Source organism: Triturus cristatus, chromosome 7 (assembly GCF_964204655.1).
Source record: "Triturus cristatus chromosome 7, aTriCri1.1, whole genome shotgun sequence".
Classification (NCBI taxonomy): Eukaryota; Metazoa; Chordata; class Amphibia; order Caudata; family Salamandridae; genus Triturus; species Triturus cristatus.
The window spans coordinates 787,613,111-787,641,082 of NC_140590.1; the positions used below are offsets into that span (position 1 = coordinate 787,613,111).

The 27,972-nt window shown below is 45.1% G+C and overlaps 1 protein-coding gene and 1 long non-coding RNA gene across 3 annotated transcripts in view; one reads left to right on the plus strand and one right to left on the minus strand.

Annotated features, from left to right (window-relative positions):
* Nucleotides 1-7,360, minus strand: part of LOC146810570 (uncharacterized) — a 51,759-nt gene extending 44,399 nt beyond the window's left edge. The window contains exon 1 of the long non-coding RNA XR_014966612.1: nt 7,299-7,360. This is a non-coding gene — a long non-coding RNA (uncharacterized LOC146810570). The remainder of the gene's footprint in view (nt 1-7,298) is intronic.
* Nucleotides 7,361-7,533: 173 nt separating this feature from the next.
* On the plus strand, nt 7,534-19,750 carry MED7 (mediator complex subunit 7). 2 transcript variants are annotated; one of them, XM_085617613.1, is made up of 4 exons: nt 7,534-8,026; nt 11,129-11,191; nt 11,315-11,399; nt 18,860-19,750. In XM_085617613.1, the coding sequence occupies exon 4, from the start codon at nt 18,880-18,882 to the stop codon at nt 19,570-19,572; it is 693 nt and encodes a 230-aa protein (XP_085473739.1). In that variant the 5' UTR covers nt 7,534-8,026; nt 11,129-11,191; nt 11,315-11,399; nt 18,860-18,879; the 3' UTR covers nt 19,573-19,750. The 2 variants fall into 2 exon arrangements, with proteins under 2 accessions (XP_085473739.1, XP_085473737.1); XM_085617611.1 differs by lacking the exons at nt 11,129-11,191; nt 11,315-11,399 and having other exon boundaries at nt 7,552-8,026.
* The last annotated feature ends 8,222 nt before the right edge of the window (nt 19,751-27,972 follow it).

Here is a 27,972-nt window from a genome sequence, read left to right on the forward strand (position 1 = left end):
GTTCAACGAGCATTAAATATCCTCCCTATAAGATCTCTTGGTGGCCAACCTTGTACAAAATGCTTTTTGGCATCAAGATGTTTGTTCCAGACCTTGATGGTCCAGATGTAGGTAACCATTGTGCTCTCTTACAGGACTTACAAAAGTTTTGTGAAACTCAATCTCGCAAACACTTGCCTGAGTCTCACTCTTCCAGTGCTGTGGATCCAATTCCGGTTTCCGGCTGGCTTGCAAAGATTGAAGATCTGGTTCGTGAAAAGGTGCCAATCAAGAAGAAATTCGGCCCAACGTACTGTGCGCCTGTTCCATGTTCTTGGCGTTCAAGGAACACAAACTGTGATTTTGCCACCACTTCCAGGATATAAGGACAAACGCTTTGTCTCTATTGAACATGTCATGTGGCGATTCTCCATAGTATGACATGGAGCAGTCGTTCTTTTATATAAGACTTCAACTTGCAGCCTTTAAGCGCCACCAATGCTGATACTCCCTGGCTGAAGGGGGAGGCTGACAACTCCGTCGACAATTTACATGACACACTGGCTGCTTCTGCTATCCTGTCTTCTACAATGGATGTCATTTATAATGTTCCAACATTGGCAGATCATTCTGAGTTGGATTTTGCAAGCCCTCCTACTGAGTCATAGCCTCCTCTTTTCCAGTTGAGCACCTCTGGGCAAAAAGCTTTTTCTTCAAACATTTTTTCTATTTTGTACAAGCCTCCAGCACAGATTTGTGTTTTTATTTCTTGGTTAAAATGCCCTTATCTATTTCCTTCTTGGATATATGTCTAGATCATACTTTTCTTGGTATTTCTATTCCTGTGGATTGGGTTAATCACTGGTGTTTTCCTTCTAAATAATGGCCATAACCCCTCGGAGCGTTCTGCTACAGAACTGGTCGACGGGGTGTTTGTCCCCCATTCTTCATCACATAAACTGAAACAAGACTTGCCACTTGTCAACATTTCAGCCATTCCATTGACTAATGGAACTGTTGGGGAGACAGTTTAATTCGATAAATTTGGTCCTATGGAGATCTTGCAGATACCATATGTGTTAAAAGTTTCTATGGGTGAAGTAATAGTACCAGGGTTACATTTGGATGATTAAGATGTTGATACTGTAAATGTTATGCTTTCTGAATAAGAGTATTGTACTGTTTTTTAATCAAAAAGCCTATATCTTAACTCTGCTAATGACGCTAAGATATACTGCTACCATCATCATGAACATCATTTTCTGCACAGAACAAGTGGACAGCGTCCCCATTTTAATTATACACAGTGGAAACATTGTCCAACTCCCCCACAAGGGAGTTCCAGAAAGCAAAAAGAAAATATACATATTTCACAGGAAAGGACACTTCAGACCCCACATCATATTACTTCAAATTGGCTCTGACTCCACCCAAAGAATATATGGTTACTCGAACTAAGCTTATGTATACAACTATGTTTGTCAATTAATTAGCACTTAAAGGTTATGATTATTGGAAGGGCACCATCGATTTTAAATCCATACGGGGAACAAAATCCTGGCAAGTTCAAGGAACAAAGACCTTATTCCAAACATGTTTGATTCCCACACAGTATTTTTGAATGATACAATCCAACAGACTACCTGTCTGAGATTAGCAAAAATTAAAGAAATGAATGCCTCGACTATTCCTTTGGTGGCCGCTTTGATAACTGACAGAGTTTAACAAATTACACGGAAAAACAATTAAATAGCATGGTGCAGAATGGTAGATTTACTCCTCATTTTCGAGTCCTGGCGGGTGGGTATTGTGGCCAGTGGATACGAATGGGTGTCCTACTCGTTTTCCTCACTCCACACTCAGGTTTAAATCAAGTAGACCTTATCCCCGATATCCACAATAAACACATTCTGGTATTATTACCACCTATTCAGTGGGAACATTGTGTCAACAATGGCTGGAACATTTCACACTGTCTGCAGTGAAACAACATCTATTTCTCCTTTCTGAAGACATGAATTTATAAGATTTTCTTTTAAGGCCAAAATCCTCACATTCTGAAAGATTTATTTATGCTACTTATAATAAAATTTGGATACTATCACAAATGGAAGCTGTAGCACGTTTAAGACAATTGACTGAGATAATTTGGTAAAAGTGCTAGCTGTTGTTGATAATAGTATTAATACGTTATCATTTCGTATTTACAATTTGAACAAAATTGTGTCACCTGTTATTGATATTGTGCCGAGTGACATGTCAACATTATATCATGGGCACAGTCAGCTCAGATCTATTATGCAGTTTAGCTGGACGCTTCAAACACTTAAAAATGGGCATGCTCCTTGGCATTACTTGAATTGTACTGAGTTGTTTTCATCTTTTAATTTGACACGTAAACAACAACTGATGGCTATAAAAGACGCAACATACACAATGACTCATTTAGGAAAATTAGAACTCCCATTCACTATAGATGAAATGTCTTCGGCGGTGTGGTTAATACACTGTGTTATTTCACTGCCCATCTCGACATTTCAATTCACAGCTTGCATGACATATATCCCTATAGTTTTTTAAAAACCCCTTGGGAGCAGCTATATACATGAATTATGGTCACTCCCGTTACTTATTGTTGTGTATGTATGAATAAGGAACTTTTTATAACTGGAGAGGAATGTAACTGCACCGTCGGATTTTCACTTGTTTGTTAACAAGTTAAGAACCATGGTGCTTGTAATATTTCAGCACCTAATTTAGCTTGTTATTTAAAAGGAATCCCATTTACCGTAATTCTCCCTTTCATAAAAGTACTCTCGAATGGGAGTTATCTCATGCCAAGCAATCAAGACTGTTGTGGTATGTGGGCTGGAGTCCCGTATATTTTGTCAGTTTCCCAGTTAGTCACGTGTTGTAACAACGTCTTGTTTCCCCCTCTGCATGGAATAGTAGATAGCTCATTGTGAGCTTCGATTCCAATTTTGAAGGCAGATTTCAACAAGCTGAGCAGACTCAAAGCAATACTGTTCCAACAAGAAGTAGCTCTCACATCTGCCCGCGAGACCTTCGAATTGCAGGTGGCCAGAACGTTTAGTGAAATACAATCATTGTTAAACACCGATCTTCCTCTGCATTTCTGAGAATTGGTGCAGCCAATCTTTAATGCCTCTAATACGGCCAGCCTCGCTCACTTTTTTAAGGTTGTAGGTTCCAGCCACGTTACTTCATTTCAGACCATCTTAGGAGTAACTCCGGCTTTTATCCACTTCATTTTTAGGTCTCGCCTGACCCAGCGCATGCGCTGGTCTGGCGAGACTTATTGAGAGGGCTCCAAAAAGTGCTACCAGGCCAGCCTAGAGGTACAGTGCATGTGCGCGGGCGCGCGCGCCGTGCTTTACCGCGTTTAGTTTCACTTTCACGGCAGCACGGCCGCTTTGATGTTTGATCGCGATCACTTTCACTTTCGCGGCCGCACGGCCGCTTTGCATAGCCAATAGGTCTCGCTTTTGGACCTTATAAGTATTTAGTTATGCAACTGTTGCATGGCTAAACACTTATATGGTCCCAAAGGCGAGACTTATTGGCTATGCCAATGCTTGTTTCTAGTGGTTCGGAGGATTCCCGTTGCTGTTATTCCTCATTTGTTGCATTCTCATTCTAGTCCTGCTTCTCTGCAATGGATGCTCCCTTTGCAGGCTCTCCGGAACTGGCACCACTCCAACACTACTTTGAGCGTATGTTTCAGATATTTGGAATGTTACTATTACAAGAGCTGGATCCAGATTCATCTATAACATTTCAAACTGCCTGATTTACCTGTATGCAACCTGTGTTCCACTGTATCTGGTGCCTCTTCGAATGGGCACTAGACATTTGACTGGCTTCGCAGATTCCTACTGCCTTGGATTTTGGGCTGTTGATGAGTCCCTTAGCGACCCTTTTTAAGAACGGTTCCCTGGGTTTGCAACTTCTTTACAATGTGAGGGTTGAGCCATTGGCCTACGGAGAAACATGTGCATCGGCAAACGGACCACAGTATGTAGGCTTCACTAACACGAAGGCAGGTTGCCCAGCAAATATCTTGGCATCGCCTGAGACCGGAGATCATGTTTGTTCTTTGGAGCTTGCGGCTTGGGCAGTAGACCAATCATCGCACACGCAGTCGGACTCCTTTATGGAGTCCTTGGCCTTCGAATTAGTGAGTAGCACAATGGATTCCTCCAAAACACCATCATTTCACTGCTTTTCCAAACTGACACTTTCTTCTATTTGTTTCCGGTGAATGCCATTTTTATAATTATGCTTTGAGTATGTTTACCTTCAAACTACATATATTCCATTTGGTATTCCCTTTTGTGCTATTATCCTGACCAAGGGTGTTTTGTATTTCATGCATGGCCCATTGTAGTTTTCCCTATGTTAGCCTAATTGTGTAGCTGTAGGCTGCATTTTCCTTTGCACGCATTACTGTATAACACACTTGCCTTTGTGCCACATTGTATTTTCACACAGAACCTGCATATGTTTTCGTGTTCTGTTCTTTTCCTGGGATTTAGTCTGCACACCACAGACAAGCTCAAACAATGCCTTGTTATTTTCTCTGGTTAGGCACTAGCACCTAGACATAACACGAGAATGCAGCTGTTGTTTATGAGCACACATGTCTTGTTAGATAGATGAGCACAGAGTTCCCAAAAAAAAAAGCATGGAGCGAGAATTCAGAGACAAGAGCACTGCATCAATTGAGATGTAGAGCGTCTGTATGCTAAGGTACGGGCCCCACCACTAATCCCAGAGATCTTTGATATATAATCATTTAGCCTTAGTAGAAGGGGAGGGAGGTTTAGACAACTCTGTATTATAACATGACAGGGCTTTTCATGGTATATTGGCCATGCTAACAGTATTTTTAGTAAGCATTTGTTTTCTAATTGAAGCATAAATACTCCATTTTACAGCACGATAGTTTAAATAAATATTCTAAACTTTCTTTGTGTCTTTTATTTATTTTATGGAGGACAAGTACGAGTGAGGGAGCGAAAGGTTGTGCCCTGTAACTGCGATCCCTGAGAGGGTTGAGAGGGTTATGTTCTGGGGTGCAAATTCACTTGTCTCTCTGGTAAGGTTAGGAAGGAAAGTGAAGCACTATATAGCTAGCCAGAATCTGGCTCATAGATATCGCAGCGGTATGGTAACTCAGTCCCTACATGCCAAGGTTCTATGGCCCCAAGCATAGTTCTGTTACTGAGCAGAATCCCTGCAACAGCCTCTTGGTTCACTAGTGGCACTGTCACCAATGTGAGGTTGGGGGCAGGATTGACTCTAAGCTCATGTATAAAAACTATCACTTTTAATAAGTACTTCTCAGGGCAGCTCTATATTGTGACCTATTAATGTCAAAGCTTCCATATGTTGAAGAAATACACTTTTTGAATTTTGAAGCGACTGTATCATATTTTATGTGATGTTTATTGTATGTTTTACATACCAAACATTTTCAGAGCTTGACTCGTGCGTGGGCTCTAAGAGGCAAGCCAGGGCCTTAACTCGGCTCTGCTGCTTTTCTGGTTCATTTGTGGCTTTCCCACCTCTATCCCCAAAACACACCGCCCAATTTTAGTTTTAAAAACAGTGAAAAAACATTACAACGTTCCGACATTGAGATGAAGGAAGCATTTAACAGGTGCCTTCTCCATGGCCTCTTCTGCAGTGACTCGGTGAGCCACAGGTCATGTTAAGGAGGGCCTAGCCCACCCTTCACCCCTGCTAGACCGGGGCTGCTCCCCAACATCAATTTAGCATAGTAATAATCATAAGTAACTGGGACTACTAGATAATTCACTTCTAGATCACAGAAACTTTGAAGGTTTTTATTACAAAAATCTCAAAATTCAAGCCATACCGAATAAATGCCATGAAGGCTCAAATACAGAAAGATATAGGCTACGCAAGAATGAGAAATAATCTAACTCCTAAATGAGCAGGAAATCGTAAAGAAATCGAGCAGCATCCCTAGCAGAAAATGTGTCTCACCCCCAAAGCCAAGGGGTTTTATACACAAATCCTGCATTACAAATTAGCAAAAGTTCAGATTCATCGTAGCATTATCACAAGTAACAACTCTTTTGGGAAATATGAATTTTATACGCCACTCTCTACGTTCACAAATACTATCCCATTTATAAACAAAATCCAGCATTTTCCATTTTACTGCCATCCAGAGATGTTCTAACTAATATGAAACATTACAACAATGCTTCACACAAATGAATACGACTAGACCCAGCAACTGAACTACAGCGGGAGGGCCATGAAAACTGCTAGTTAGGAACACGAGGAAGTTCATTCCAAGCACACGCACTTAGTGAAAACCCATGACATCAGCTTGTGTTCGTTTCTGCAAAGTTTGTAGGGACAGACGATGTGCAGGGGGGCGAGATGGGAGGGGTTGAATACAGAAGGTCATAGCAAAAGCAGCATCAGAATAGCATCCATATTATCCAATATATTCCATATAAATGTGACACAACTAGATCACTCTTCTGTTCATCATATTATACTCATTTCAACTGTAATCATGTTAATTCGGTATATGCGTGTTGGACCCAAAATTAAAATTATTATTCATCATTATCATTTTCTCCCGGAAATATAAACCCATTAAAAAGGCTACTAGAACTTCTTGACCTGATTTCACATTTATTGACACCGCACTGTATTGTTTCTGCAGTAGACTGCGCCTCTTATTTTCAATAATACCCAAACCAAATACCCAAACCAGGACTTTGCTCCCCATCTCATGCACTAAACAGAACGTCAGTAGCACCCTCCCTGGCGACCAATACTTGTATTGATTCATTGCACAGCTATTATCTAACACTTTCACCCAGAGTTAGAACAACTCGTTGAGTCCTCCGTATAGCTATCAGTAATGTCTTTCATCATATCTTCAATCCGAATACCTTCTAATTTTGCTTAATAGAGTAACTGCAAAAAGATTTTCACTTTTTCGCTATTTTATTTTAAAAAATGACTGTAATTACTAAATACAAAAAAAATCTTTGCCAATAATAAAATTTAAATGGTTTATAAGGGACTTTAAACCAGTAGCGTAACAAACATGCCCCCCGCCCCCCCAAAGTGCATGGAGGGGCCCCCAGGGTCCAGGCCGGGGCAGGAGCGCTCAGGCCAAGTGCCCCCCGCCTGCGCATAGTGCCGATGGGATCCCTGTAACACCAGTGCTTTAAACTCGTAATCCAGGCGATCGGCTGCATTTGTTTGAACCGTGACAGAAACGCGCTGCCTGCCTAACATTAAACCTTAAAATGCTTCTTTTGACTAGTAACAAGCAGGACCAGGGCATACGCTTTAGATAGTTTCAACCAATCGAGTAAAATGTAACACATATTCTATTACAGTACTGGTGAAAATATGCGACGATATTTAATTGGTCGCGAAATTCCTTGTCATGCTATTGGTTGGAAAACTCCAGCCAATCGTTTATTGCTTGTCAAGGGTTCAAAGGCTGTATTGCAGTGTAGGATTGGCTGAAGTAAGGTTAGGGTTTTTATTGGTTGCACACTCCAGCGAGCGATCACGCCTCTGATGTCGATTTTAGCTGCTGCACTGAATTGTTATGCTCTGTCTGTGAGCGGGTGTTAAACACTTTTGCCCTAGGACGCTGGCTCTTTAATTAAATGACTGCCTCTATTTATCCTTCTCAGGTAGCGGGGATCACATGTGACAGCTGAAAGATCGGCGCTGCGGGAAGAGACTCGATATTTGGCTTTATTAGCTTGGATTCCATCTGCGCTTTGTATTCTTTTTTCGCCGGAAGCCATCCGGCCCACTTCTCTCGTCATGCGCTTGTCTTGAGGCACCGCCCTCCGTCCGCTAGCACCGGTGGTTTAGTGCTAGACGAGAGACACCTTTACTACCGTTGCCTGAAGTTCACTTTGAATGAGCAAGGGTGAGGCCGCCGTCCGACGGTTCATCTTCCCCTTCAAAGAACACCCTCTTCGCGAGCTTACGGGGCCGTGCCAGTGAGGTGAGTTCGACTTTAGTTTTTCGAGGGGACTGCTCGGGGATTGGTTTGATGGTACCATCTGCTTCCCGGGTGTGTCTATCGGCTTCCCGCCTCAGTGGGGGCAGATCTCGTTTGGGCCATCATGGTCTCACCGCTCAATAGCAGTGATTGTCTGACTTTTGCCACGTTGCTCCCCTTTGAGTAAATATAATGCACGGGGCATTTCTCTCCCCCAACTCTCTAAAATACTTTTGGTGAACGTTGAATACTGTTCGTTGTAAGTCAAAACGCGTGCTTTATCACCTATACACAGGAAGTGTTCCTTTACAAAAACAATTAACACACATTTCCGAGTACGTACATTTAATTTCATACAGCTCGCTACAATGTTCTTAAAATGTAACTGTAATGTACACCCCAGGAACACATGTCAGCAAGATGACAGTGGGTTTATGTAGTGTTGCTAAGATCAGATAAAAAGTAATGTGGATTATATACTTGCAGTGAATGTTGATGTTTTAACTGCACTATATACTCATGGTTTGCCATATGTGTAAAAACCTTACGAGGGAGAATTTGTCTTCTAACGCTTCATCCTGGGACAAAACGAAGTTCAGGATTGCTGTTAAAAAGAGGGCTGACTGGGCATCTCTGTTCTTTCACTAACCATGGCACACCTTGAAATAGCCTCTGTGGTAGAGGAATTCTTCATGGAACACTGTATGAATTTGAATCAGTAGATCTCGGCATCCCTTATACCCTTCCCCCCATCTGGGGGCTCTTTCACAGCTCAAAAGGCCACTGGTCTAGGTTGACTACATATTCTAAACCGAAAACTGGGAAAGGACACGGACACAGACATAGAAGCAAGGAAATGTTGATTAGATGGTTGCAGAGGGGCTACAGTGAAAGCCACAATCGCAGAAGGACTATACGGGCAAATTAGTTTAGTTTTTTTTTTTCTTCAAATAAATTGCACACTTTATTCTGTTTCAGTTCATTTTGACTAAGCATGGAAAAGGAACTCTTATGCTAATGAGGACAGGTCTTCAACATACCTTCCAACTTGAAGAACAATCTCACTGTACCAAGAAGTAACTACAAGGCCCTTTTAAACCCCAAGCCCCCTCCTCCCAAAAAAAAGCTTGCTGATGCTGGTTTTCACACCCCTTAATGGGCGTCGGTAGATCAAAGCCTTGAAAACCACTATTTACAATGGTTTTCAGCTCGTTTTCCCTGCTACCGTTTGATATCGACTCCTCACTGGGAGACCGTGTGATGTGAGCCGATTTCATGTGTCACACGGTGGCACCTTGTGAGTTGGCAGGTATGCTTCAAGGTGTGTCAGCGACATATACATACATTCCTCACCAACATCATTGGGTCATGATATTAGAAGGGAGTTGTGTGCTCGTGCCTCACTCCAGATACACTCTAGCCTTTTGTCTGTGTTCCTTTGATCGGATCCATGAACACTTTTGACAAGTGAATTGGACCCCTGAAGCTGCTACAGCAACAGGCTTAATGAAGATTGCTTCCCACTGTGGTGCTGGTGTCCTGGCCATTGTTCATCCCTTGGCAGGTGCGTGAGCCTGGCACCAGCACTCTTAACTCACTTTTCCCGGTATTTGCGGGGAGAGGATTATGAGGTGCTGGAAGATATATCCTCGAAGCGAACTGACAAGCAGTGTGACCCCAGGCTGTGACCATACCCATCCCCTGCACTCGCATCGCTCTCAAAACCGCCTGGATCAGAAGGAGTTGGCTGCATTTGCTACCACGGTCTTCTGCACCACCACAATTGCAGTTTGAACCCCAAAGTTTTTTGCAGATTGGAGGCAGAAAAGGATCTGCTTCCTAGGCACCTTAGCACACCGATTTCCCAAACCGGTTAATAGTCCCATCAAGCTAGAAGCTTGCCAACACAACGTCATCCAGCAGTGGCCACAGTCTTCACACGCAATACACGAAGCACCATAGACCGATTACTGCAACACTGTCAACAAGCGGTCAGTTGGTAAAACCACCTCAAAAGTTGCCATCATTTTGTCTGTTGGCAGCGCACCTTCGACCTCAGCACCTTGGGTGCCTTGCTATCGATTATCTTGCTGGCATTCAATAAAGAATGTATCGAGACATTTAGGTCATAATGGTCACTCAACAGTTTTAAAGCATCTACCGCTAACAAGTCACTGTACAATATGCACTTCGAGGAGCTCAAGGATTACCTTGCAAGATGCCCATCGACCCTTGGTATCACTGTAATGTAATATATCAGCAGCAAACAGTTGCCCAGGTAACCATTCTAAAGTAACATGTTCACAAGGACCTTTTTCTTCAATGGCAATATTCACAACTGCATCAATGTATAAGTATTTGGCACAGCAACATTCTGAAGTAATTGATGAATTATCAAGCATCCGCGGGTTCACCCAACAAGCATTCAGAGAAGATGTTCTGCACTCTCTTACCATTATTCACTTGCTTGAAAAAGTGCCACTTTACCCTCCATAACGGCCCAGCAGTGGCTCAATGGTGATCTCAACCGCAGCTTCTTAGTGCCACTAAAACTGGTAATTTTAATTTAGAGAGGGATTCTGTGGTGTGGAATGTATGGACACACCAAAGTGACCTATACGAGGCTAACACCCACATTTTCCACGTCCCCTTTGCACAGTCTTATCAATTACAAAATTACCGATAAACAACGGGGGTCAAAGGGATAATTTAAAGACCACCACGGACAAAATCCCCTCGTATCTAAGTCTGCAAATAACAACAAATCCGTGGGTCTACGAAGGTCTAACTAATTGTCCAAAGCCACAAATCCAAATGCTACAAACATGCAAAAAAAAGTCCTCATAAAGAGGACTGAGTCCCATCACCCACCGAAGTGGCATGCTTCATCATCTGGGGCTTCCTTTTAACCACAACCTGGTGTGGTTAAAGAGCTACAACTCCAAGGTGGCTAAAGAAGGAGGAGCTCACGGATGTTTTCTGGGTCTTAATCACCTAGTGAGGCCTTATGCAACAGAGACTAAAGCTACTCTGGGTGTGGTGATCACTCCACCAGTTATGATACCTCGTTATATACTAGGTTGTTTTTTATTTTTGTTTTTACAGAGCGCTGCCTCACGCCCCGAGTTGTCACCAGGAGCGTTGATGTTCAGTCCCGATCTATGACGGGTAAGCTGAGCAGTGGGAAACCTGCTGGTACCTACTGCCGAAAGTCACTTATTGTTCTACCCCCTATCCCCTTGCTATATTAATTGTTGCCTCTCTTGTGTTTCTCTCTTGTGTTTTGCACAGGTACTTCATAAAGAACCCCTGCAGCCCCACTTACCATCTATTGAGTGGTTTTATCTGCTGGAGGTATCATCTAGATCCTATTCAGGTGCATTTTGTTTTCACCTGTTATTGGTTAATGTTGCAGTAGTAGCATTTGGTCCTGATGAAAGCCATGATCACCAGTTTTTGATCATTCATGGCTGAAACATGTTGATCACTCCTTTTTAGGTCTCGCTGAGCCAAAGGCTCGAAGAGACATTTTATATGTGGGATATTCAAAGTGCTACCCACAGTTTTGGCTGGCCTAAACCTTGAGTGCACGATCACGTGCACAGCTGCTCCCACTCCCCCCTCCCTTCTCTATAGCTTTCTTTCACTTTAGCCGCTTTGACCCTTGCATTCCCCCCCTCCCTTCTCACCCAGCCCTTTGATGCTCTGCTCGATTACTTTCGCCGCTACAAACTTTTCAAGCCTTTTACCGCCTTTGATTTTCTTTTATTTTGCTGAGCCTTGATTCATACGTGCTTGTTCCGATTTCAAGGGAAGTCTTACCCATCTTCAACTAACAGCATGCAGCCAAGCGTGAAGGATTATCGCTTGTACTTTCATTTCATATCATCTACAGTGTCCTCTAACGCATGTAAATAAATGTAAAGGCACGATCAGACAAACTGTAAGGATAATCGCTTGTGCTTCCATTCAACTTTGTCTTCAGCACGTGTGTTTGTCAGCGCGCAGCAGATTTTCATGTTTCCTCGCTCATGACTATACATCGACGCTTGGATCATGTTTCTCCATCTCTCCCTTCCTCCTATGTTGTCCTTAGTTAACTTTACATCACTCTCTGCTCCTTTGCCACACACTCATTTGTCCTCAGTGTATCGCCTTCACGCTTTGCTTCCACTGATCTCGCTATTCCCTCTTGTTCTCTCACTCATCCCGCAGACAGCCTTTCTCACTGCCTCCCGTTCAAGCACATTGCTTTCAATTCTATCTCCTCGCTCTCGCCCACTGCCAGTTTGTGTCGCATTCACCCTTCCAGTTCCTCTGACTCTGCTTTCCTCTGATTCTCTCCTTGCGCCGGCTCCCTCTTTATCGCGCCTCTTTTTCTTTATCTCTCTGCCCTCTCCTGCTTCACCCCATCCTGCTCTCTCACAGCTGTTCTTTCCTCATTCTCCCCGCCCTGTAGCCCCGCTCCCCCCCCCCCCCCCCACCCCCGAATGCAGCGTTTTTAGACGTCCTCGCCTTTCACTTTCCGACTTGGCTGTTCTTATTTCCCTTCCGTCCCCACTCTCTGCCTTGCACCCCTCTCCCTCCCTTGCAATCCGTCGGCACCGAGGCCCTTTTCCCTCGTGCTCCTCCTTCCTGTTTCTCTCTGCTGCTCTCCTCTGGCTCGCGCCCCTGCCTTATTTATCAGCCTTCCACTCTTCCTCTGCCGCACTTCCCTTTTCTTCCGTGCTTCTAGGTCATTGTTTGTCCTGTTCGTGTCTCTTACTCCCTTCTCCTGTAGTTTCCCTATTCCCTTTCCTCATTGCTGGTCTCCCTCCAGCACCTCTATTTAACAGCTCTAAAACAAGAACACATCATGGGGGATGATCACAGGACTCGTGATGTGCGGAAGATGCATTCATTTTTTATCTCCGATTTCAGAACATTTCACAGACTTGTTTTAAAGTGTTACCAATTTGGATTATTTTGTTATTTCAAAAGAATAAAAAAACACCTCGAATGACACACAGATTCAGTGTAGTTAAACACCTTCCTAAAGTCTAAATGCTCACGTATTTCCTACACGCACGAACATCTCTAGCAGATGATGCTCTGTAATAAATAAACTAATACCTTGAATTTGGAGATCGTGATTCCGCCGCAGCAGGATAACCCGCTGTGCTGCTCAGATACTGGGAGCCAAATAATTACCAGAGGCATTACAAACAAGAGAGAAGCAGCACTCGTCTCAGACTGCACAAGTGCCCGGACCTACAAGATCACCACCAAGACCTTCACCCCCCTCCCCCCAATACCCGACGAGTATCCGGCCGACGAGCGGCATACCGCTAATAGCGCCTGCATTAATAAATGCCAACCTGAATATAATTTTTATTGGAGTTTCCTGGCCAGATAATGTGATAGCTGCCTATCGATATGCTCGCGAACAGTTTGTGCTAATTTTGACCAGTCTCTTGTGAAATTCACGATGCGCGATGCACTGTGGTATCAGATGCGCAAATGTATTCTACTTCGCACGCACTTCGCCCTCCCAGCTCTGAGTCATGCGGAAAAATGCCTGCACTTGTGTGGTCTGAGTACAGATTCATTTTTGTAATCCTACGCAATGCGCGGTTCGTCTAAAATTAACCATGCACTAGTCTCTGGGGGTGACGCGCAGCAGAATTCTATAGCGCTTAACAGTTTTTCCCAGTTTTTATTTAGCGCGAATTCGAACCGAGGGTATTGGAGCGCGTTACATGAGCATCAGTTCTATTACACAAGGAGACATTCATTTTTTTTGTAGGCACAGGGAGAGGAAGTGATTTGCCCAGAATCACAAGATTCTATCCGACGCCGAGATTCGAACCGAATTTCCCAGTTCCGAAGTCAGCACCGCTGGAGTATCCAAACGAATCCTAGTTAGATGTGGCAGAGATTTTTTTTTTTCCAGTGTTGTTGTCTTTTCGAGGGGTTGCGAAAATGTGTGTGCACATTTAAGCCCTTCTAATGTGCAGTTCTTTATTTTTTGCAAATGGGTGACAATTTTGGCAATCATAAAGTCGTTTGCAAACATTTCATTGTATTATTTCTCAAGTGTACACAACTCTGCTCTGAAAACAACTCACATGATTACGTTCACGCAGATAGCCCAACCAGAGAAGATGAGCACATTTACAAAGATAACCCAACGCTGGAAGCCGGGGCTCCGTGAGGAAGAGCCCTCCCTGGTTTGTGATTGGTGAAACAGAGTGAAGGTGTGAAAGGTGCGCGCAGTACAGCTCGGCGTCACCTTCAGGATGACCCACGACACTTATTTCGTGATTGGCCGGCAAACACCTGTTAGTTCTGGGAGTTTTTTAGGCTCCCTTCATTGTTTGTCACTTGTGAGAGCGGCGTGGTTGATTGTGGCTTGGCAGCCTGCGTGATCATTTCACGGCCGCTTTGATGTTCTCAGTGAGCCGCGCGGCCACTGAGACCATCCAAGCGGCCGCGAAAGTGCTCACCATTTGCCAGCCTGAATGTCCCCACCCCACCCCCCCCCTATGTCTCTTCACGAGCTGGAAAGGTCTGGCTTAAAGACTGCCTTTTTTAAAGCACCGTTCCTGAATGGAGGTACATAATATATTCTGCATATTATAGCGCTGCATAGTACAGCACAGAATAGCAGCACCTCACCACTATATTATTTTCTTTGGTACGGCGTAAGAATTACTCAGATGTGGAGCTGCAAATGGATTGCCCCTTCAACAAGCATTTGCAATGCAATAGGTCTCGGAATAGGTCTCGCATTTACACGAGTTTAAGCAATTGCCAATGTAAATGGCAATGCCTTTTATTTATGTTCAAAAAAAAAAAAAAAAAAGGCATTGTCATTTGAAATGTCAATAGCTCAAACTCGCGTAAATGTGAGACCTATTGCATTGCAAATGCTTGTTATTCTTTGACATCTAATGGTACTCAATAAACATATTTCTTATTAGATAGTCAATTTTAACTGATTTAGCACACACACTGCACGCTTCACGTTATCTCACCACACCCAGAGTAGCTTTAGTCTCTGTTGCATAAGGCCTCACTAGGTGATTAAGACCCAGAAAACATCCGTGAGCTCCTCCTTCTTTAGCCACCTTGGAGTTGTTGCTCTTTAACCACACCAGGTTGTGGTTAAAAGGAGACCCCAGATGATGAAGCATGCCACTTCGTTGGGTGATGGGACTCCGTCCTCTTTATGAGGACTTTTTTTGCATGTCTGTAGCATTTCGATTTGTGGCTTTGGACAATTAGTTAGACCTTCGTAGACCCACGGATTTGTTGTTGTTTGCAGTCTTATCATTTGCCAGCCTAGAAGACGATGAGCAAAATGAAACCCACTAACTAAAACAGCAGGTTTTCTATTTGATGACTACTGACCTGAAAACGTTTGGCAGCATTATATTTTGTTAGTATTGCATTGTTAGTACTGTACTTTGTTGATCTGGACGACATGGCTCTTCGATTACTACCTCACAATTATTTTCTGTGTTTTATACACACCTTAATCACCTTGATAACTTTAATGATATGTTGGCGAGCAGAGCTCCAGGGCAGAATCACCAGAGTGTTTGTCTTGGGAAAAAAAAGTCCTGTTGCCCTGCATTTAGTCGGTAAAAGCTTCATTTTCTTCCACCCCGTCCTCCTTCTGTTGAGATGGACACTGTTATGCTATGAGCTACATTTCCTGTTTTTACAGGGGCTATGCTTCATGTTCATTTGTTTTGCGGAGGAAGTTCTAGTTCCAGGTCCGCTTGTCTCCAAAAACTGTTCCTCTCTGAAGACTCTCACTATCTTGATGTATGTCTTGCTTCTTGTTTAGCACCACTGAAGACTTCCGCATGTCGCCCATCACTCAGTGGGATTTGGCTGCTTTCTGGGTTCCACAGTTACCACTGCTCGAGAATGGATTTAACTGCTCATAATTGCTCGCTACTCGGGAGGCAGGACAGAAGTAACAATTAGACTCTTGTAACAGCCCATAAAAATATTGAAAGTGTAGGGACGCATACACATTCATGAGAAGAACTGCATGTTTAACCTTTTCACAGATTTAAATGTTCTTGGGCCCAAAATCAACCTTGGAAAAAAATGCTTTCAATGGGGGTTTAAAAAAAAAAAATATTCGATTTTGTATGGTCATCTATAAATCTGGTCTTTTCTGAGTATATGTCCTTTAGAGCTAAAATGTTCATGCGGAAAATGAACCGGATCATCAAGAAATCTGAAACCAGATTCCGCCTCCCTTCTCAGTAAACGTCAGTAAAGCCTTCCATGACAGTGCCATTAAATAGAGTAAATTTGTATTCGGTGTCGTACTAGCTTCAGTACATTTCAGTAAATATACTGCTTAAGTATACCTTATTAAATACAAGAAGAACCCTACACAAAGAGGGAAAGTGTGGGTAGGGAGGGTCCAAGGGATATGTTTAGAGACCAACTACAGTATGAGTCCCCAATCAACAAACATCATACAAAGAAATACTGTGGGTCTGAGAGTTCTGTGTGAATACCTGATATATTCAATAGAGTGAAACCATCTGGGGTATACCCAAAAAGGTTGAGTTCCCATCACCCACAAAGGTGGCTATTCATCATCTGGGAACCCTGAACTGAACCAAACAACCAACCACTAGGTAATTATGGCGGTTATATGGTAGTCCCAGTCGTGGGTGACCAAGGGTAGGGTGATGGTTTGCAGTGCCAAGAATATAAAAGGAAAAAGTGCTATTAAAAATGGCTATCAAAACACAAACAATTTTATTCTGGTGCTGTCTTGATGCCACTTTAAAAACAGTGCGTGGACAGTGTAACAAATAACTGTCAGGGTGGTGGTCTACATGTTTCGGCTATCGGACTATGGAGTCCAAGCTCTCATCAGGACCTTATGCGCTACTGCAAAAACGTGAAAAAGGAAACTTATGTAAATTAGTAGTTGGGATGAATTCCCAATACGACCTGTTTATGTTAGTCCGTTTCCCTGGAGTTTTGGGGGGGGAAACAAGAACCTAGTTACAATAGAAAAAAGAAAATTCATTCATTTCTGAGCAGTATCAGTATCCAACACATAACACGGCTAGATATAGTATGCTAGCGATCAATTGTACAATACTGGTAGATGTATTGTTTACACAAAATGGTATGCTTATCAAAAGATTGCTTATGTACTTACCCGTCAATTTCCGGGTATGTACCTCGCCTCGCCTGGCATCCGCTCAGGACAGGAGGCACCGCTCTATAAAGAAGAGAGTATCAATGCGTAAAGTAAATGACCCCTGGGTAATGTATCCTATTTAGTTACAGTGGGGGGAGGGAGAAAAACTTCCACAAACTGTCGTTTGAAAATGCAACTATGAAGGAATGGCAGAATCACATAGTCTAGTCAAGTCTAATCAGACGGTAAAAACACAGATGTGTGTGTGTGCTAGTACATTTAGAAGTGCAAAAATGCAAAACGAGGCTTTTAAGTTCACATTAAGTCCCTTGTTTGTCTAACCATAGCGCTCGGTAACTGAAGCGGTGAAAGCTCGGGCTTAATCTAAAGACATGAGCCATAGTTGAGGCGTGAGTTTTTAAATGTGACACTGCACGCCTGCACGTCTTTTTAGATTAAGCCCGAGCTTTCACCGCTTCAGTTACCGAGCGCTATGGTTAGACAAACAAGGGACTTAATGTGAACTTAAAAGCCTCGTTTTGCATTTTTTACCCGCTTCCAATCGGGTGCCATCACTACAGTGCACTTCTAAATGTACTAGCACACACACACATCTGTGTTTTTACCGTCTGATTAGACTTGACTAGACTATGTGATTCTGCCATTCCTTCATAGTTGCATTTTCAAACGACAGTTTGTGGAAGTTTTTCTCCCTCCCCCCACTGTAACTAAATAGGATACATTACCCAGGGGTCATTTACTTTACGCATTGATACTCTCTTCTTTATAGAGCGGTGCCTCCTGTCCTGAGCGGATGCCAGGCGAGGCGAGGTACATACCCGAAAATTGACGGGTAAGTACATAAGCAATCTTTTGATAAGCATACCATTTTGTGTAAACAATACATCTACCAGTATTGTACAATTGATCGCTAGCATACTATATCTAGCCGTGTTCTGTGTTGGATACTGATACTGCTCAGAAATGAATGAATTTTCTTTTTTCTATTGTAACTAGGTTCTTGTTTCCCCCCCCCAAAACTCCAGGGAAACGGACTAACATAAACAGGTCGTATTGGGAATTCATCCCAACTACTAATTTACATAAGTTTCCTTTTTCACGTTTTTGCAGTAGCGCATAAGGTCCTGATGAGAGCTTGGACTCCATAGTCCGATAGCCGAAACATGTAGACCACCACCCTGACAGTTATTTGTTACACTGTCCACGCACTGTTTTTAAAGTGGCATCAAGACAGCACCAGAATAAAATTGTTTGTGTTTTGATAGCCATTTTTAATAGCACTTTTTCCTTTTATATTCTTGGCACTGCAAACCATCACCCTACCCTTGGTCACCCACGACTGGGACTACCATATAACCGCCATAATTACCTAGTGGTTGGTTGTTTGGTTCAGTTCAGGGTTCCCAGATGATGAATAGCCACCTTTGTGGGTGATGGGAACTCAACCTTTTTGGGTATACCCCAGATGGTTTCACTCTATTGAATATATCAGGTATTCACACAGAACTCTCAGACCCACAGTATTTCTAAGTATACCTTATGCCAACAGTGACTAATTTGTAGAAGCATTTTTGAATATTAAAATATTTGTATTTGGGTATGTTTTTTACTGCCCCCATTGAAGTATAACCTATTGAACTGTTTTTCAGGTACGTTCTCTTCTCCCATCATGGGGGAACCGCAGCAGGTAAGCGCCCTGCCACTGCCCCCTATGCAGTACATAAAGGAATACACTGATGAGAATGTGCGCAGAGGCCTTGCCCCGAAGCCTCCTCTGCCAGTCAAGGACAGCTATATGATGTTTGGCAACCAGTTCCAATGTGATGACTTGATCATTCGTCCTTTGGAGAGTCAAGGCATTGAACGGCTCTGCCCCCTGCAGTTTGACCACAAGAAGGAGCTGAGGAAACTCAATATGTCCATCTTAGTCAACTTTTTAGACTTGCTGGACATTTTGATCAGAAGTCCTGGGACCATCCGGCGCGAGGAGAAGCTGGAGGACCTAAAGCTGCTCTTTGTGCACATGCATCATCTCATCAATGAATACCGGCCCCATCAGGCCAGAGAGACCCTCCGTGTAATGATGGAGGTGCAGAAGCGCAACCGCCTAGAGACTGCAGAACGCTTTCAGAAGCATCTGGAACAAGTAGTTGAGATGATTCAGAACTGTCTAGCCTCCTTGCCGGATGACCTTGCCCTTCCAGAGGGAGAGCTACACCTAAAGTCTGAGCCCATGGACGTGCAAGAGGCCAGCAGTTGTGCTGGGCAGAGTGAGCCTGCCAAAGACAGCATGGTTTGCAAGAAGGAAAGCTCTGCGGACAAGGATGCTTTGATGTGTGTGATTATTGATGAGATGACATAGACTTCCCTCACTGTGTAGGATAAGAATTGTACAAATTTAGTTTTTTCCAGTGTTTGAATAAAACAACCATTTTTTTGTATAGCGGTAAATCCCATCTTATACGTTTATAATAATTCATATATTGGATATAAGTAAATGTTGGCACTTCAAATAAACTGCGATCTTTTTGGTGAAGCAATATATATTTGTAATTTCTATGTCAGAATGTCTGCTAAACACAAGTGTTTAGGGGGGCTGGAATACTGATGCGGAGTTGTTACCCTTTCCTATTATCTGTGGTTGCATTGATGGCTCTAAATCGTATTATTGCAGAACATTGTAAACCACTCCTGGGAACAGAGGCATTCTCGTATAAGTGTGTAAGATTTTAGATGTTTCCATGTTTCTACTCGCAAGCTTATGCGAAAAATGCCACCTCGTGTAGTTCGAGATTCTTAAAGGAGCTGTACAGAAGCACCAGCACTTTATTGTTGGTGACCGTCAAGTCTAGCACTATCTCTCTTCTGTTAGTGTAGGCCATTCCTGAAACGCTAATCTGCAATTACCTCCTCGTCCGTCTTCCTCGCCACAGTAATCCCCAATGAGCCTTCGGCTCCCACAGAAACTCCAAGTATAATTTTACAGTCTAGTCTCCCTCTCCCTCCAATATGGCCCCCGACTACACAGCCAATCCCATAAAGGGACACATAATGCACCAGAACGACCTGTTTTTTTTCGTTTCTGCACTGCTCAGAGTGCTGTGATTCCTGCTAGTCAGGTAAGTGTGGGGCGGCGGTCCTGCTTTAGCGGACTCGGGGGGGGGGGGGGGGGGGGGGCATGTTCGATGTTCGTTTGGGGGGGGGCATGTAATGGTTTGTTTTCTTCGTCCTTGTGTCCCCCTCTACAACAAGCCTCTCCGGTTTCGTCTTTCAGAGACACCGGCGTGGCGGAGGTCGGGTCGATTGGTGTCCCGCCTCGTTTCTTTACGTGCGCATCTGTGTCCTGCTTTAGCGAACTTGCGAGGCACGTTTTGTTTTTCTGCCGGCCGCGCGTCCTGCCTTAGCGGACTTCTGCGGTCGGCGCTCTCTTCTACGCGCTTCATCCACGCGCTTTTGCACTGGTGGCCATTTTATGGTACTGTGAGTTGTGGCATTTCATCGGCAGTTTCTCTGGGTGCTGTGTTGGCGTCCGGAACGGTCTTCAGGTGGCGATTTGATCCGTTGGGGGCGCGGGCTTCCGGCTCTCTTTCTTTGCATGCTGGGGGCGTGTCCTGCTGAATACTTGTACCTGATGGCCATTTAAGGGGCTGTTTCTTGTTGTTGTTGCTGATGGGTGTTTTTCCCTTTGCTGCATTTCGTTTGGTGTGTGATGGAGGTTGCTGAGGAGACTGTTGCTCCTGACCTTGGGGCTGTCGCTTCTGGGTCTCGAGAGGCTTTGCCTTCATTATCTGTACTCCAACAGATGATTGATTCCGCTGTGTCTTCTGCCTTGCGTGGCAAGTTGGCTGCGCCTCCTTCTAAGAAGCTCAGGTCGGATCCTGCCTCCCAAGTTGGTTCTGACGCTGAGGAGGATGTGGAGGTTCGTGGTCGCTTTGTGAAGGGTACTGATCTTAAGGACGTACTGGGGCACATTCGCGCCAACTTGATGTTTCCTGATTCGGTTGCTCCAATGGAGGATGATTTTTTTGCGCAGTATCAGCGTCCGGATCCTGATACTCTTCCGATGCATTCTTCTGTGGTGAAGGTGTTGGAAAATGAGTGGAAGGATGTTGATAAAGGGGCTTTCCCGCGCTACTTGGCGAAACGTTATCCTTTGCAGGACTTTTCTTCCAAGTATCCTTAATCTGTGAAGGTTGATTCATTGATGGCGGCGATGTCCTCTCAAGGGTCTGTGGTCTCCGAGGATTCCTCCCCGGCGGATCCTGTGGTTCGGAAGGTGGATGGGGCGGTGAAGCGCACTTTTTCTGCTGCCAATTTTTCCATCAGGGCTGCCACTTATTCCACTTATACCATTCAGTCCTTGCTGAAGGATTTTCAGTCCTTGGCTGAACTGTTGGACCAGGGCGAGGATGTCTCCTCTACGTTGGCCATGATGGAGCAACAGGTTCGTCTCCTTTCGGACGTCTCCTATGATGCCTTGGGTGCGGCTGGTTCTTCTGTGGCGGCTAGGCGCCAGTTGTGGTTGCGCTCGTGGAAGGCTGATGCTGCCCAGAAATCTTTACTTATGAAGATTCCTTTTACTGGTGTCAAGCTTTTTGGTCCTCCTTTGGAGGATATGGTCAAGAAGACTGCGGAGGATAGGAAACTGCTGGCTCCGGATCGGGCTGGTCGTTTCCGTTCTTTTGGTGCTACCCGTGCCTTTGGGCCTTCGCGTAGGGGCCGTGTTCACCAGCCCTTTCATGGTAGGGGGCGTGGCCGGGGTGCCCCTTCCACTGATGAGTCCCGGTTCTCCAATGTTCAATTCTCCGCTTCTGCTCCCTCGAAGTCATGACTGTGTCCCTGGGGAAGGGTCCGGTTGGGAGACGGCTGCGTTTCTTCCTGGAGTCCTGGAGAATGACTGTGTCAGATCGGTGGGTCCTTCAGGTGGTTTCCGAGGGTTTTCGCCTTTGGTTCAGCCAGCTTCCTCCAGACTATTTCAGGTCCTCTCCCTGCCCCAGGTTGGCTCACAAGAAGGTGGCGCTTTTGGCCGGTATAGAGGCTCCTCTGGCAAAAGGTGCTGTGGTTCCGGTTCCGGGGGCTCAGCTGGGGTTAGGGGTGTCCTCCATCCTGCTCCTTGTGTCCAAGCGCACGGGGGATCTGCGGCCTGTCCTGGACCTCAAATGGCTGAATGGGTTCGTTCCTCCTCAGACTTTCAAAATGGTGTCTCAGAAGTTGATCCTCCCTCTGATTTCTCGGGGGGACTTTCTCGCGTCTATCGATCTCCAGGACGCCTATCTCCATGTGCCGGTGCACCCCGCCAGTCAGCGTTTCCTGCGGTTCTGTGTCCTGGGTCGTCACTTCCAATTTCAGGTATTGCCTTTTGGTCTCTGCTCTGCTCCCAGGGTGTTTACGAAGGTTTTGGCCCCTGTCGTTGGTCATTTGCATGGGGAAGGAATTCAGGTGTTTCCCTACCTGGACGATTTATTGATTTCTGCTTCTTTTTCTAAGGCGGTGGTCCATGTCCAGAGGGTTTGCCAGGTCCTGAAACAGCACGGCTTCCTGGTGAATGTGGGGAAGTCATCCCTGGTTCCTGTTCAGCATCTGACTTTCATAGGGGCTCGTTTCAAGACTCTGTTGGGCTCTGTGTTCCTGCCTCCTGCTCGGATGGAATCCGTTCTGTGTGTTGTTCAATCCCTGCTGTCACGTCCTTCCCAGCCTGCGAGACTTTGGTTGTGGGTTCAGGGTCTCCTGTCCGCTTCCCTATCTGTGGTTCTTTGGGCTCGCCTTCACATGTACCCAGTGGTTTCCCACATTTTGCGGCATTGGGACCGCTGTTCTCAGGATCTCGATCTCCTGATTCCTGTGTCGGTGGGGGTTCGGGTGGCCCTGGAGTGGTGGTTGGACGTGGTGCATCTCTCCCGGGGTTGTCCTTTCCTTGTGATTCCTTCTCTGGTCCTCACTACAGATGCTAGCCTTTTGGGTTGGGGGCTACTCTGGGGGACTCTTCGGCTCAGGGTCTTTGGGATCCGATTGTGAGGTCTTGTTCGTCCAATTACAGAGAGCTGAAGGCTGTCCAGTAAGTTCTGTTGGCCTTTTCGGACCTTCTCTTGGGTCATCCTGTTCAGGTCCGGACGGACGATCAGGTGGTCATGGCATATCTCAACCATCAAGGGGGCTGCCGGGTTCCTTTCCTCAGTTACCTCAGTTTCCTGATTTGTTCTTGGGGGGAGTTGCACCTGGCCTCACTGTCGGCTGTTTATCTTCCGGGTCAGAAAAACGTGGTTGCGGACTGCCTGAGCAGGGTCTTTCCGTCCATGGGTTCCTTGTCCCTGACGCCCCAGATGTTCAGGGTTTTGCGGAGGAGGTTTGGGTCTCCGATTGTGGACCTGTAGCTTCCAAATTCAATGCGAAGATCTGTTGCTTTTGCACAATTATGCCGTGTCCGGAAGCATGGAGGGTGGATGCTCTATCCTTCCTGTGGCCGAGGGGCCTATTGTATGCGTTTCCCTCCTGTTCCCCTGATACCAGTTGTGTTGCAGAAAATCAAGAGGGAGGGGTCCCTTGTTCTTCTGATTGTGCCAGGTTGGCGTCGCCGCCCATGGTTTCCTCTCTTGTTGGAGTTGGCGGTGGGCTCGGGGTGGCTGTTACCCTTCGATCCCTTTCCTCTGACGGGGCCTCCTCTTCCGGTGTTCCGGTCCTTGGGTCTGCGGGCCTGGCTCTTGAGAGGGACTCCCTGATTCGGGGTGGGTGTTCGGCGGTGGTTGCTGATGTTATTCAGCGATCCCGGCATCCGTCTACTTTGCGTTCATACGCTAAACACTGGGACAACTTTGCTGCCTGGTGTGTTCGACGCGATCTGTCTCTGTCTGATTTGGATCCTGCCCGCGTTCTTGATTTTTTTGCATGAGGGTTTCGATTTGGGGTTAGCCATCTCTACTCTTCGTGCCCAGTGGGCCGCTATTCGGGCGTTTCATGCTCTTCCTTTGCTTTCTGTGGCACCGTTGGTGTCCAGGCTGTTGAAATCTCTGGCCTTTCAGCGTCCCCGTCCTGTTCTGTCTTCTCCGCCTTGGGATCTTCCCCTGGTTCTGCGTGCGCTGCAGTTGGTTCCTTTTGAGCCTTTGGAGTCGGTTGACCTCAAGTTCTTGACTCTTAAGGTAGTCTTTCTTGTGGCTATTGCTTCTGCAAAGAGAATTGGGGAGTTGGGGGCTTTCCTGCGGTCTGCTCCTTTTTTCTGTGTTCTGGAGGATCGTGTTGTGTTGCGTCCTCACCCCACTTTTGTTCCTAAGGTGAATTAGTTTTTTCATCGTTCTGCGGAGGTGATTCTTCCGGTTCTTTGTCCTGATCCTTCGTCTGAGGATGAGTCGTTGCTACATCTTCTGGATGTTCGGCGCGCCTTGTTGATTTACCTGGATAGGACTTCTTTTTTTTTTTTGCAAGGTGGACAATTTATTTGTGAATTTTGGTTTGTCCCGTAGGGGTTTGCGTCCTTCCCTGTCCACTCTGTCGTTGGAATAAGGATGTTATTTTGTTGGCTTACGGTTCTTCTTCCTTGGCTCCTTCTCTTCCTGTTCAGGGGCGTTCCACTCGTTCGGTTGCTGTCTCCTGGGCCGCTTTCAAGGGGGTGTCCATGGAGGATAATTGCCGTGCTGCCACTTGGTCTTCCCCTCATACCTTCATGTCGCACTACCGTCTTCAGATTGGGGGGCGGGGGCGTCGGTTGCCTTTGCCTCTTCTGTGCTGGGTTCCGGGGTCCCATAGGTTGGAAGTTCCATGTGTGTCTTTCCTGTTTTTTGTAATAAAGCTTTGTGTTGCTGCTGACTTTTGATGGTCGACTCTGTTCTTACATGAAGCTGATATGCTTTGGTATCGGCTCATTGGTGATTACTGTGGCGAGGAAGACGGACGAGGAGGTAATGCCCCGGTTACTTACCGGTAATCTTCATTACTCCGAGTCCTTGTCTTCCTCGCCACAGTAAAGTTTCCCTTTCCCTCCCGGCCCTCTTCTTGGCTTCGTGTCTGCGGCTTGGTTCTCAGGTCGTTCTGGTGCATTATGTGTCCCTTTATGGGATTGGCTGTGTAGTCGGGGGCCATATTGGAAGGAGAGGGAGACTAGACTTTAAAATTATACTTGGAGTTTCTGTGGGAGCCGAAGGCTCATTGGTGATTACTGTGGTGAGGAAGACAAGGACTCGGAGTAATGAAGATTACCGGTAAGTAACCGGGGCATTACTCTTTGTAATCTTGTTGAACCTATGAGGTTGTCGTCCTTCAAAGCTGAAAGTCGGAAAGTTGGCATTCTCAACATCGTGGCGGGGAAGCAGATGTGAGGGTTGCAGGTTCAAGCGGAGAAAATATTTAAGACGGAGGAAGTAGATGTGCTTAAATACTGTATTGTTTATGTTAAGGCTGTACTAACTTATCGACTTAAAAAAAAGTATAGGTGTCTCATGTTCTGTGAAACCTCGTTAATTTGGGATGAAGAAACAGATGGTGAAAAATTTGTGTTTTTTAGAGATGTTTTGTTCGGAATTATTTCACCAAATTTGTTTGGAATGGCAATTTTGCCTGCAGATGGATTTTTGCAAAGGTTAGGCCTTCTACAACTTTGAAGTTGCAACATTTTTCACTTCTGCAACAAGTTGTAGATTATACATTTTCACACTTTTTTTCTGTTTGACGGGGTGGGAGGTTGACTAATGGTTAAAGAAGCCTTTGCTTTTCCTCTTACTTGGGAATTCCTCTGAATGAGTTGTCCTCCAGGTTTGTGAACAATCGGATTCTTGTGCTATGTGTGTTTACGTCTTGTAATTGTTTCATGTTTACTTTCACCTCACTTACCTTTATGAGCTCAGTGTTCTGAGGACTGGCCCTTCCATATTCCCCAGTCTATGGTGATGTTCTGCTTCTAGCAGTTGCTGCATTTTTCTTGCCCTGGCTGGTCCTGTCTTCCGGTCTTGGGCTCTTACATATGATGATACGCTTTAATACAACGACCCCCTGCATTTTGTTGGTACTACAGTTCTATAACGGATTGCATTTTTATAAAAAAACGTTGCCAATGTATTTTTAAGCCCTGTTAGTTGACTATTTCTCATTAAATGACTCACTGAATCCATTTTACTAGAGATGCCCTCATATATGCGTATGTTTAGCAGTTTTGTGACAACTCGGTGGACATACACAGTTAATCACGAAGAAAGGGCTAGATTCATGCCGTGATATCCTTACAAAGAAAACAAGGACACAATCTAAATGGAACTCCTCTGCTTAGTGGTTATCCTCACAATTTTGTATGAATTTATTAGTTGAGCCTACATTGGACTGCTCTACTCGTGTGTGATATTGGTAAGGTACCACACATGTCTGCCAGCTGATGACGAGTTTCAGCAAACCAGTCTGTGTTCAGGGCAACACCAGGGGCGTAACAAACACCCCCGCAGCCCCCGCGGTGCGGGGGGACCCCACTCTTCAGTAAATGAAGGGGGCCCCCTCAGCTCTTTGGTAGAGAGCTGTGAGAGAGAGGCTTGCTCTAAATCAAGCCTCTCTCTCTAACTAAAGCAGCCTGCACGGAGCTGAACCAGGACTGAAGAGAAACAAAGTAACACATTACATTGTTTCTCTTCAGTCAGAGCCACCAGCCAGTCCCGGAACAAGGATGGGGGTGGGGGCCCCAGAGAGAGCAGGAGGCAGCACAGCATTCCCCACAGGGCACTGCCTCTGAGAAGGGAGAGGACAAGGATGTGGGTGGGGGACCCAGAGACAGCAGGCAGGAGGCGGCACAGAGGAGAGCTGACAGGGGAATGGATGGGGGTGGGGGCCCCAGAGAGAGCATTCACCACAGGGCACTGCTCCTCTGAGGCAGCACAGAGCTGACTTCAGCCAGCAAGTTTGCAGCTCCAGAAACAGGATCTGCTGGGACACATCAGAAGGTGAGAGAGCTATTGATGTTGTAATGGACAATGTATTTTACCTATGCGTTTTCTGTTTGGAGTGGAGGGAATGTATGTGGTGTCAATTGGACATATATGGTTTGGATTGGAATTGTTGGTTGTGGAATTGTGTTGCGTGGATTGGATCTGTGTAGTGAAATAATGTGGCATGGTGTGCAGTGCAATTATGTGGTATTGAGTGGAGTGGGATTGTGTGTCTTGGAGTGCGATTATCTGGAATGGTATTTTGTGTTGTGGAGTGGTATGTTGTGGAGTTTCCTTATGTGGTGTGCTGTTAAATATTATAGCATGATGTGGAATTTGTGGTGTAGATTGGATGTATGTGTTGTGCATTTGTAGTGTTAGTCTGAATTATGTAGTTTGTTGTGAATTATGTGGTGTGGAATGGAAACATGTAGAGTTGAATTGTGTGACGTGGAAGTTGCGGTGTTGAGTGAAATTATGTTGAGTGGTATTATGAGGCATGGTGTGAAGTGTAGCTATGTGGATTGTTGCTATGTGGCATAGACTGGATTTATGTGGAGTGTATGTATGCAGTATGGAGTAGAGCATAATTATGTGGAGGTTAATTATGTGGAGCTGAGTGGTATTATGTGGAGTGTTATTATGCTGTGTGATAAATTGTGTGGGGATGAATTGTGTGACGTGTGGAATTATGTGGCATGGTGTGGTGTATAATTATGCGCAGTGGACCTATGCAACATGTTGCAGAGTTGTATTTTGTGGAGGGTAATTATGTGTTTTAGAGTTGAGTGTAAATATGTTGTGTAGAGTGTAATTATGTGGTTGGGAGTGGTATTAAGTTGTGTGGAATGTGATTCTGTGATGTGGAA